The following is a 12942-nucleotide window of genomic DNA, read 5'->3' on the forward strand; positions in this document are numbered from 1 at the left end:
TCACAAACATGCACGCACGTACGTACCCACACACACACATATACACATACAAACCCACAGCATACACAGCCCCCAGTTTGGGAGTAGGACAGAACATTAAAAAATATTGTGCTGTCCAACTGTTTCGTTAACCCGTTTATCGTCGAGCATATTCTGTCTGAGCGGCAACCGACACTGTTGTTATGAGAACTGCCTGCTCTCATAACACTCAATTAACCTCTCAAACTGTGTGATCAATTGCTTTATGGAAGCGTCTCCTATGAGCTGTGTTAGGGGTTCAGCATCTTCTAGTGGCAGCAGGCCTCACTGAAGACATTCAGATTAGACCTGCACCGGGGTGCAGCATGAACATGGAAACACTCAAACAGCTTTGGGATTCACATTACAAATTTTAAGGAACATGTGTGCTTTTAAAGGAGTAATCTGTGTTATTGATGGTTAAAGACTAACAACGCCAAATTTTAGAAATAGTTAAGACTAAGATGTTATATTTATGTGTGTGTGTGTGGAGGTATGCTTGTCTGTGCAATAGTTATGTGTATGTGTGTCTGTGTGCGTGCGTGCGTGCGTGCGTGCGTATGCGTGTGCGTCTGTGTGTGCATAGCGTCCCTGCGTAGCCTACCGTCCAGCCGCCTCCATCCGTGGTCATGTCGCAGTAGACCTGGAAGCCTGCGGGGTGGTGCACCGGGAACACGGAGTAGATGCCGTCCTCCCTCTGGCCGCTGGCGTAGAGGTCCCCACAGTCCCTGGGGCGGGAGCCTGCGGAGAGCAGCAAAGGGGAGTGCGCCGCGTCAGAGATACACTCGCCCCTCAAAGACTCTCTGCATGGGGTCAGCCATGGGACAGTCGGTGGGTTAACGTGTATTTCAGTTGCATTTGTTTTATTTACGGTGCCGATTTATAGAAGCAGTTGAGCCGTTAAATGGCAGCAGTCGGGGACTGTCTTCACGTTGTGAAGGGTACTATTTGGTCAATGTGTGAATATTCTTTAGCCAACATGAAAAGGGTTTGAACTTTATATGTGATGTTGCCTGAATTCTATGATCAATTCAAAGGTTACAGATATCCAAATGTATAAGTCGGGGACGGAGATGACATACTTTCACATAGAATCACCTATTTAATAACGTACGTAGTTGTTACATCCACATGTAATGAACTCAAATTATTTTGAGGGGTTGGTTCACAGCTTGCTAAACCTTCAAATGACAGCAAAGCCAATCTCAGTCCTCCTAGGTTTTGTTCTGTGCTAAATAGCTGTGGTACTTTGAAAAGCACCTAGATAGATGCACCCTCAAAGGCATTTCACTTTGTCTTTCTGGACATTAAATAACCATTGCTTTATGTTAAGGGATATACTATATCCCTTTTCATGCCATAAAATTTGGCCTTTTGCTATACACCAACAACAATAACAATATCAACAGTGATTCATTTGTTGCCTCCTGAGTACAGCAGATATGCAAATGCTTTTCCCAAATGGATACGGAGACAGATTATCCCCTGTTCTAATCTATTGGGTTTATTGTCCTCATCATACATTCATTCATTCAATGCATCTCGTACCTATGTATCTTCTGTATGAAAAATAGATGAGAGGCAGAGAGAGAGAGAGAGAGAGAGAGAGAGAAAGACAGAGAGAGAGAAAAAAAGAGAGAGAAGAAGAGAGAAAGATGAAGAGAGAGAGAGAGTATTGGGTAGCAATGGAAAAGTGCTATGTAATCATGAGCCATTTACAATAAAAGAGAGGTAAAGAAACCTAAAAGGAACACGATCAAACCTAGACACACACACACACACACACACACACACACACACACACACACACACACACACACACACACACACACACACACACACACACACACACACACACACACACACACACACACACACACACACACACACTCGCCTGGCGCCCTGCAGGGTAGAGAAACAGCGGTGATAAGCCTTGGGGGAGAAACAACCATGTGGTCTTGCAGCGGGGACACACAAGCTCACACAAACAAACACAGACACACTTACACACACACACCCACACAACCACACACACACACACACACACACACACACACACACACACACACACACACACACACACACACACACACACACACACACACACACACACACACACACACACACACAGTATCCACCATGGAAGGCCGGTAGGAGGGTGAGGAGCCTATCATAGATTATGCATGCCAGCCTTCCCCGGGTCGAACGGGAGAATATAAAGCAGCCGCGCAGCTCCTTGAGACATTTATAAAAATAAAAAGAAGGTCCAGTCAGACAGGCTTGTTTTTGCCTAGTTTTCACCTTTTCTCTGTGCATTCAATGCCAGGCACTCTCCAAACGGTTCCCTTTGTGTGTGTCTAATCCTCAACTTCAAAACACTTTGCCCTCCATTATCAGGACTATTAAATTTGAAGAGCAGAAGGACCCTGCTCTGTGTTTTGTCCTCAAAAGCTCCTAAATCCTTTTGCGGTATTCTTTATTTTGTCTTTTCGATATGCAGGATAATTCAGTTTATATGGTTAAATATGATCACAGTGTGATGTGTTTGAGGTTCAGGAGCAGTGTGTGCATGCATGTGACTGTGTGTGTGCGTGCGTGTGTGTTTTTGTGTGTGATTGAGAGAGTGTTTGTGTGAGTTTGCATGTGTGAGCCTGTGTCTGCATGGGTATGTGGGAAGTTAACACACACACACACTGTGTGTGTGTGTTTTTGTGTGTTTGCGTGTGTTTACGTGTGTGAGCGTGCAGTTTGCGCGTGTGCGTGTGTGTCAGGCGGGCTGTGTTGACTGCTTGTGCGCAGTAGGGGCAACACTGGAACATCCTCATCCTGTTAAGGAACGGACTGTGAACATTAACGGTCAAAGATCCCCAGTAAGTCACCCTGACGTCTCACACTGCGGCCACAGCATGATATTCATGAAGAATTCATCGATTCATTAAAAAACAAGACACCTATCTCTCCTCGCATACCCACCGCTGCCCGTTAAGAGCGATAGACTGTACTTATCTCCCATCATGCATCTGTAACACTCCTGGACCTAATTAACCCAACGATGTAGAGCTGCAGATGCTTTCAACAGATGAACAGGGTGTCTCTCAGTTTCTCGACGCGTAGGAGCAATGGCTCCTGAATCACAATGGGCCCTATCTTGCGTCCGGCGCAATTTACTTTCTACACTGACGCATGTGTCGTTGCTCAAACTAAACACGTAACGCATAATGCAGTCCATGGCAATGTATATTCAATTTTCTTTGCCGAAATGTATTTGAGGACTCAGTGTTTCTGAAGTTGTGGAAATAAACGCTATTCCATATGTGAATTAGGCCATGTTATTTGGTCATAAACTGAGCCATTTGAAGTTTGAAATTCATGTGGTCATGCATCTGTCTCATCTGAGTCAAAATATCAACTCGTCAGATTCAAATGCGCTCATGGCTCTTAAAGGGAATGGGAGATGGCACTCTCATTGGTTTATTGCACGGTGCCCAAACCACACCTACGGGTAATGAGGCTACTTCAGACCACCCCTTTTTTAGATTTGCGCCAGGCGCAAGAGTAATTTATGAGCAGGTAAAATAGCAACCACGCCATAGAACCGCCCACAAAGCTACTTGTGCTTGGCGCTTCTCACTTGCGTTTCAGACCGTTAAAATAGGGCCCAATATGTTGACCCTGCCAAACGCACTGCACCCTCCTTCTGACAAACAGCTTACTGATTATTTTCACACAAAATGTTGTTTTGATTACTAGCCAATAGGGTTTGCACATGGAGCTGTGATAGCAGATTTATTTGACGGATAACTTTGCCTTAGGGCCAGAGCACCATCTTCATCACCGTTGAATACTTTGATTATTCTAATGCCCAAATAAGGGTCTCCGTGTCCATCTCCTTGTGAGACTAATGAGAAAAACAATATGGGTATGAACTCATAAGCTCATCTACATTTGACCTATATCAAATGTCAACACTGTGATTGTTCTTCATCAGTAATCTTTAATTAGTTACCAAAGTATGGGACTGTTTTGGAAGCTGTAATCAAAAGACTGCAAACCACAAGCACCTCCTAGCTAAGCACTTTTCTAATATCAGTAATAAATATTTTATAGTTATAAACAGTAACAAATACTCTTAACCTCTTTTTTTCGCTATTGGCAGAATTATGTTTTACCAGTCAGCATTGGAGATCCTGAAACACTTAGTCCAAAATAAAGTCTATGGTCTGATTAATTGATTACTGAAGCCACAGCAGCTAAACAGTCGGTTGAGTTGCCGGTTGCCCTAGCTTTGCTATGTGACCCCTGAAAGCCACCACTTCAGGCATCCCTCCCTCCCTCCTCCCCTCCCTCCCCCCTCTACTGAAGTCATCCTTTACCAGGCCTGATACTCAATGTATCTGATAAAACCTTTCACACTGGCCACGGCAACATCGTTTGCAAAAAAGCAAAACATGCCTAATTGATCCCCTCACACTGGACACTCTCTGCTGAGTCTTGGCTCAGCCTCCGAGACCTCTTCATACTTTTTTACACAAACTCTGTCGCTGGCAGAAAGGGCACTTTTAACACAGTTTACAAACTCTGGCTGCTCCGTGAGCTGGACTTGATGCCGACACAGCTTTGTCCCCTCCTTGGTTTACAAGGACTCCATGGCATACAGATTGCTCCACTGGGGCGCGGCCCACCCCCACGGGACCCTTAAACAGGATCTCCCTTGTGGTCCGGGGATGGTACGGTCACCCATATCAAGACTCGTCTTACGGGTAAAGAAAACAAACCACAGGATACATTGTGAGCCAACCGCTTTTCAGGAGTAAGGTTGGACTTAGTTCAGGGCTTTATTTCCTCAATGTGCCCAGTGTATGTTCTCTAAATTACTTTATAAAAAATTTACGATCCCTGTAAAAGCTGCCAAATGCTTGGTTCATGACCTCGAATGTCCAAATTGACATTGCGGGATAAAGAACTTGGCTCTGACTCGGATGGACTTGCACTGCGTTTGTGTGTGTGTGTGAATAGGTGGGAGTTCAACACATTACATGTGGCTCTCCTTCTCCTGGGTGACACTATATAAGTGTGTGTGAGTGAACGCATTAAATAAACGTCCCTTTCGATCATGGAGCCTGCTCTTCCATTGGCTCTTCCATCTGATTGCTCTCAAATCTAGCTCTCTCGGAGAAGCCGTGCACCTTGAACCCTCAGAAATGGCAGAGGAGAACGGAGGGATATGCCAGTGAGTTCAGGCAACACACTCTATGCTAGCGGTTGATTCAGTATTCTGTAATGTTGTAGGGGGCATTGAAAAACGCTAGATCACTCTGTTGTAAACTGAGACATTAACTGAAGATTAATGTGATTGTTGTTTTCTCAAACGATGATGAATGAGGCCGTTCTGATGGAGTCGTCTGGGTTTAGTGTTTACATCCTGAGGATCGGACGGTCCAGAGACTCTCAAGTTACTGCTTGCCTCCCAGCAACAACGCATTCTGACAGACAGACTAGCGGAGCCAAAGACAGACAGACAGACCAATGGAGCCAAAGACAGATGGACAAACCAACGGAGCGACAGGCAGACAGACAGACCAAAGGAGCAACAGACAGACAGACCAACGGCGCAACAAAGCAACAGACAAACAGCCACACGGACAGAGAGACAGACAGACAGACGGACGGAAACACCCGCAGACAAACAGATGGACAACAAACAAACAGACAGACAGACAGACAGACAGACAGACAGACAGACAGACAGACAGACAGACAGACAGACAGACAGACAGACGGACAGACAGACAGACAGACAGACAGACAGACAGACAGACAGACAGACAGACAGACAGACAGACAGACAGACAAACAAGAGAGGCGGACACTCATGCAGACAGACAGACGGACAAACAGACTATCGTCCAGATGAGAGATGTCGACCAGAGATAGCAAGGACAGACGGACCACAGAGGCTGGTGTTCCCCCCTCTTCCCGGGACTCACCGTTGGAGCAGCCTTTGAGGCGCACCCCCCTGACCGGTGCCCGCTGCAGGTCGGCCTTCACACGGGCCTTCAGCCCCACGTTCTCCTTCTGCATGGCGTTGAGTGCGTCACTCACCGAGTTCACCACCTTCACCATGTTGATCTGGCTGTCAGACAGCAGCTGGGGGGAGCAAATAAAACCCATGTGAGAAACATTGATAAAGTGTTTTCTGGTTTTAAAGACTGCATTACAGCAAAGTGATGTCATTCAGACTGTTTAGCTATTCTTTTATTTGCCTTTAGCTACTTACTTATGATCCATCAAAAATCATCAGGCATACATAAAAAATATATAATATATACAATATTTGTACAAAATTGTATGCAAAATCATGCATGTATTGCCCAACAAAGTCTCTGTAAAAAAACTACTGCACAGAGATAAACGACATGATTCAGAGCATAAGGTTGGCTGCTTAGGTCCTCGCTTTGTGCGCTCCTTCTCGTAAAGAGTCCATCTGGACAAAGTGCCTTCCGTGAGTGGAGTGCAAAATGGAGCTCATGCGATGTCCTCGGGTAAAACTCATACACACCAGGACGTTTTTTCTGCTGTGGGATCTATGTGTGAAACCATGTTGGGGTTGACATAAGTGTTGTTCCCATCGCACTATATAGTGTGTGGCGAGAACCTTCACAGAACTGCACCGCTCTTATTTTGAAATGGGAGGTGTGAAAGTTGGGTAGTGGTGATGCACTCCTAACCCCGGGCCCCTGAGAAGACCCAGCCCATATTGGCAGCCAATAGCTGAAACACTGAGGCTATCATTAGAATACGCAAACATATTCTGGATCTGTTGTTGCTTTGCTTTTCTATTTTCCACTATTTTCTCTGTTTCAACGCAGACTCTCCAACGCAGTTTTAAATATTTAGTTTTTTAGCATTTATCCACAGCGATGAGCAGCGATACGTGCCTTACTCAAAAACACAGAGAAAGACTGAGGGAGCATGCAGAACCAATCAGCTAAAGCCATCCTGTAACCAATCAGCTAAAGCCATCCTGTGTCTGGGATACCAAGTCCACTCCAGAGGATAATTCATCAGAAGTCAGGAATGTAGTCAGGAGTGTAACGTGTGTGAGACAAACAGCCTTGGTCTGGTCTCAATAAGCATGCAACACACCTCACAGGCCCACTGGGCACAACAGCAATCATATTATATGGGCAGCAGGCCATCCAACACACACACGCACACACACACAAACGCACACACACACATACACACACATACTCACACACACACACACACACACACACACACACACACACACACACACACACACACACACACACACACACACACACACACACACACACACACACACACATGTACACAAAGGCACACACACACACACACACACACACACACACACACACACACACACACACACACACACACACACACACACACACACACACACACACACACACACACACACACACACACACACACACATACACACACACACACACACACACACACCTTGGGACTGACCCATTTTGTACCAGACATTTGGTGGATGCCAAAGAGAAAATTGAGGTTCTGGCACCGTAGGAAAAGTCATTTTCTCAGAAGGCATTTTATATATTTATATAGGCATGTTTATACCAATTTAAATATGTATGAATGAATGTATGTGTGTGTGTGTGTATGAATCTACATTCTGAGATTGAGTAACCTACATTTTTATCAAATATATCTCATATAAAAATATGTTTCAGTAATAAGCAATGGCCAGATGAGGTCTGCCAAAGCAACATAACAGTCTTCCCAGACCCAGTGGAACAGAAACGATAAACCGACCCACGCGGAGGACAGTAATGAATGGACGTACCCATGATCATTTAGGCCAGTGATCCGTCACTCTGGAAAAACAACCCACCAACACCGACGTGTCCATTGTTGTGTCCGAATCAGAACGAATTGGTCTCATAAAAACCAAGCATCCAATCAGAGTCCAGCCTTTCCCCCCTCCGTGCCTTCGGGGCATCACTTCACTACACTCCACAGCGGCCCACTTCCGTCGTCTCCCAGTTTTGGTGACGGGTGGGGGGCTTCGTGTGTCACCCTATAAATCAGAACGATGTAGCGTAGCGCCGTAGCCACGGGGCTGCTAGTAGATCACACAGTCAGGGCCCAGCTTCATGGCTATACAGCAGCTGTGCATACACCCCACACCCACACTTACACCCCGCCACATCCCCCCACACAATCACCATCCCCCCCACACCCACCCCGCCCCCCCAAACACACTCACACACCCACACTCACATACACTCACGTACACACAGATATAAACAGATATAAACAGTCAGCCCCATCACACACATACAGCCCCCCCCCCGCCCCCGCGCCCCACACAACCCGTCACCCCCGCCATACCTCTCCCCCTATTGGGGGAAGTAAATCACCTAAGGGGGAGGTGTGTCTCATTGACATCCCCCCTTAGCCGATGTCCAGCCCTGCGGCCCGGAGCCCAGACCCCCGGTCACGATGGAAGGCCGTTAGTTGGCAAAGGTAGTATTGACCAATCACGTTTGAGCGCTCGCATGCAGGTCAACAGTTCGTCCGGAGATAATAATCTCAGAACCCATCGGCCACCTCCTCGCCACGGCTTAGCTTTTGATTTTGAAATGGTTGAATGGACCTGAAACACAGGCAAATAAACGGAGGAATTCTTGTCCTGCATATCCGTTATCTGTTACCCGGAGCCATAAATATTGTTCTCTCTCTCGGGGGGGGGGTTGTCCTCTGCGTCCCTGTGTGTCCCTGTATAAATCAGCAGGATGTAGTGTAGCGCTGGAGCCACGGGGCTGCTCATACATCACACAGTCAGACCCCGGCGCCGTCTCCAGAGGTGGAGCGCCCTCAGACAACGGACCACGGTTACCGAGGTTACGGAACAAACTGAAGACGCAGTCCATGTTCTAGAGCTTAATAACGCAGTACGTTTTGCAAGTGGACTGGTGTCATCTAATCGATAATATCTTTCCTCGTTAGACGCATATATCAAATGCCTCTACATCCTCCTCATCCTCATCCTCATCAACTCCAACAGGCCATTAGCAGCAGAAACACTATCATCAGCACCCTCAATCACATCATCATCATCATCATCATCATCATCATCATCATCATCATCATCATCATCATCATCATCATCACCACCTTCATACACATGAACATGACCTCATTATCACAAATAGTGTGTCATCCTCATGAAGTCCTCCTCGTCATCATGAAGTCCTCTTCATCATCATCAAGTCATCTTTGACACCTTCATCATCATCACAACAATAATCAAACGCATCACTTTAATCCCTGCCATTGCTACTTATGCCTTCCGATTTGAACACCACCCACCATTATCCCGCTGGCCGTCATTTGTCATTCGAACCTTCTGCGACGGCCACCGGCCTCATCACGACCACCATAATAACTATCATCATCATCATTGCCAGCACCATCACGGCCACTCTCATCCCTGTCGTCGTAATCAACATTAGACGTACGTATTTATTTAATGACCATGTCTCCACTGACTACTGGAAACCATTATCCTCTTCTCTGTGCTTATGCTTGTGTGTGCGTGTGCGTGTGCGTGTGCGTGTGCGTGTGCGTGTGTGTGTGTGTGTATGTGTGTGTGTGTGTGTGTGTATGTGTGTGTCTGTGCTTGTGCGTCTGTTTTTGTGTTTGTGTGTGCGTGTGCATGTGCGTCTGCATCTGTGTGCATGTGTGTGTGTGTGTGTGTCTGTGCATGTGTGTATGTGTGTGTGTGTGTGTGTCTGTGCTTGTGCGTCTGTTTGTGTGTTTGTGTGTGCGTGTGCATGTGCGTCTGTGTGCATGTTTGTGTGTGTGTGTGTGTGTGTCTGTGCTTGTGTGTGTATGTGTGTATGTGTGTGTGTGTGTGTGTGTGTGTGTGTGTGTGTGTGTGTGTGTATGTGTGTGTGTGTGTGTGTGTGTGTGTGTGTGTGTGTGTTTAAAATGTATCGTTGCAGTGCAAACTTGTCCTGCTTGTAGCATCGACCCAATGCGTCAAAATCAGCCAACAGAGCAGACGGCCGTGGACACAATGAGGCTGTGATCGGTGCATGGCGCTGGCTCCCGCCTCACCTGTATGAGGCGGCCCTGCTCCGTCTGCAGCGTGTTCAAGTCCTGGCCCAGGCTGCCCTGGCCCCGCCGGAGGGACTCATAGTCCATCTTGAGCTGGCCGGCGTGGGCCGACAGCTTGGCCACCTCCTCGGCCAGGCTGACCAGCAGGGCGCGGTCCTGCCCCTTCACCGACTTGAGGTCGGCGTCGTGGTCGGTCAGCGAGTGCAGTAGGGAGGTCTGCACGCCCTCCAGCCGCAGGAAGTTGCCGTTGTAGTCGGGACAGTTGGGGTCGATGAAGATGTTGATGCGCGAGCCGTCGCCCCTCTCCACGGTGACAAGGGCGTTGGCCTCGTCCTGGTTGGTGGAGATGTGCGGCGGGCCGTCGGAGATGGACGGGGCCTGGTAGTGGTTCATGAAGAGGATGGTGCCGGTGACGGTAACGGCCAGCAGGACGGCCACAAAGAGCAGGATGGTGCACAGGAGGTAGCTACAGCTCATTCTCTGGGAGGGGGAAGGAAGAGGAGACAGAGCGGTTAACCAGTGAGGAAGAATCCATATAGAGGAAGACGAGGATGGCAAAAAGGTGAAGTTATCAAACGAAGGCGGGAAGGACGGAGAGCAGGGCATAAATACAGCATTCTCCATATTCCGAAGTCACATTCCACACTTATAACCTCTATTATTCATTGTTGAAAAACACATTTGATCCCAAAAATGTCATTTTAACGAACAGTACCATGTAATGATGTGTATGTGGAATGTCTGAATGATGAGTATGTGGTCTACACTTAAATACTTGGTTTTTGATGAAGACAAATCTGTGATCAACTGGCCTGCTGCACCTCTGGTAAAGCATACTGCAATAAGAAGTTATTCCATATTTTTTGCTTTTGAAGAACAAAAGGGCAAAATAAAGGCTCCAAAAAAGTATTTCAACACAGGCGATGCATCGACAGCCACAACCACAACAAGTGCGACAGTTTACAACCTATAAACACTGAGCACAGTTCTGCTAAATAAAAGCCTGCATTCTAATTGTTGTTTTGTGTCATTAACTCTGCGCTATAAAAGGAATGCCTCATGCCTTTATAATAGCATGCCATATTGTCACTCAGGACAGGAGAAGCGTCCGTTGATTGCGGAGCCCAGTATGGCAGACAAAGGCATGATTAACTACCCCCAACCACAACATGTTTGTCTCCACGTGAAAGCTATGGCTCTCTGCTTTTTAATATTTTTCCCTCACAACAGAAGATGTAAGCATGTGGAGAATTCATGATCCAACAGTTTATGCGCTCCGCCAGAAAGAATGAGACTCCTGTATCTCTTTCCTTTAGATTCCCGCCGTCGGATGTCACCACAGCTTTGTTTACACTGTTTTACCGGGTAATCATTCATCGTGTGCAAGTCTGTTTAAGAGGGAATCTTATTTATATGTAAAATGTCTCAGGTACTACGGGCCAAGTGAATCCCTCTAATTGAGGGCTAATGGTCTGGTTTATGGTTCAGCGTTTTACGGCTGCTTTACTTTCACCGTGAAGTGTGTTTTGGTGGTTCCAGGAAGCTAAACGTATCTCCTGGGTCTACCGAGAACCTTGAAATTGAGAGTAAATAGGGCTATGTCAGAGAGGTTGTGTGTTATTATGCTCCAAAGAAAGAAAAAACTGCCTTGGCATTGATTAGATCCATATCTATTTACAAAAGTACTTCCTATTTCAAGGAAGCACCATTAGCATTAGAGAACAACACAAACCCACTAGATTGAATAAAATCGACATCTGCTTTATTTTGATGTGAGGCAGGCATTCAAATTAATCACTGGGTTGGCATCAGTGATGCTAAAACACAAAACAGATATAATAACAACAAATCATTTATATATTTTTTCGGAAGTCTTTTCTATTGTATTTCCTTTTATAATCTGGACTTCTTTCACTGATAAATGTCTACTGGTTTGTCAGTTTGACAACCCTTTAATCAGCAGCATCAGCACAAACCAAAAGCAAAGCAATTTTTTAATCGCGAGAACTTGCAAGAAGTGCAATTTACTGTGTTTATGGATGTTGATGGTGGGGACCATTACATTGCTTGAGCATATTCTTAATAAGCCTCCTTTTCCATGGTAGATTTGATTTGTAAAAAATATACTGTTTATCTTTTACGATAGATATGCTACTATGATTCCAGATCATTTGTAATTAATCGACAATATTTGACAATACAATTTATGGGTGCCTGTATGTGAAAGTTAATATGATATGCTTACATCTTCATTTAAGACAAATAACCATCATCTGATGGAAAACATGACGATGGCCTAAAACTAAATTGCATGTTCCTGTTCAGCTTCAATCATTTCAATATAAATCTCTTAAGCAGCTCTCGGATGTAAGAACAGCACTCTGAAAAGCCCAGACACATGAGCGTGCATGTGTGAAGCTGGAGTGAGTCACAGCAGCCCGACGACAGTGGCGAGCCTCTGGCATAGGGCGAGATCCATTAAAACTACAACATTAAGGATCGCTTTCATAGAGCCTCCACCCAGGATGGAGGTGTTTAAATATCAGGTTGCCGTGAACTCTGAAAGTAAAAGAGAGATTTAAGATTTAGATGTGATGTCAATACAGACTTTCCTATTTCCTCATCGCTTCACAATTCCTTCCTGGTGAAATAAACATGGACATTTCCCGGTAATGGCGATGGAATTCAGACGATAATGGAACCTCGCAGCTAAAGTAATGCTCTGATCGATCACCATGGAGCGATCTGGTAATCCGGACGCCAACGTCATATCTGGTAATTCATGCT

At 46.0% G+C, this 12942-nt stretch overlaps 1 protein-coding gene across 1 annotated transcript in view; it reads right to left on the bottom strand.

Annotated features, from left to right (window-relative positions):
* Positions 1-321: 321 nt before the first annotated feature.
* The window catches only part of LOC130380620 (fibrinogen C domain-containing protein 1-like), a 51349-nt gene continuing 38728 nt past the window's right edge, over positions 322-12942 (bottom strand). Inside the window, exons 3-6 of the mRNA XM_056587865.1 lie at positions 10156-10635; positions 6006-6165; positions 623-759; positions 322-327 (exon numbers count right to left, since the gene is read on the bottom strand). Of these exons, the coding sequence (XP_056443840.1) occupies positions 322-327; positions 623-759; positions 6006-6165; positions 10156-10635 (783 nt within the window). The remainder of the gene's footprint in view (positions 328-622; positions 760-6005; positions 6166-10155; positions 10636-12942) is intronic.

The sequence above is a fragment of the Gadus chalcogrammus genome, chromosome 4 (genome assembly GCF_026213295.1).
Source record: "Gadus chalcogrammus isolate NIFS_2021 chromosome 4, NIFS_Gcha_1.0, whole genome shotgun sequence".
NCBI classification, from domain to species: domain Eukaryota; kingdom Metazoa; phylum Chordata; class Actinopteri; order Gadiformes; family Gadidae; genus Gadus; species Gadus chalcogrammus.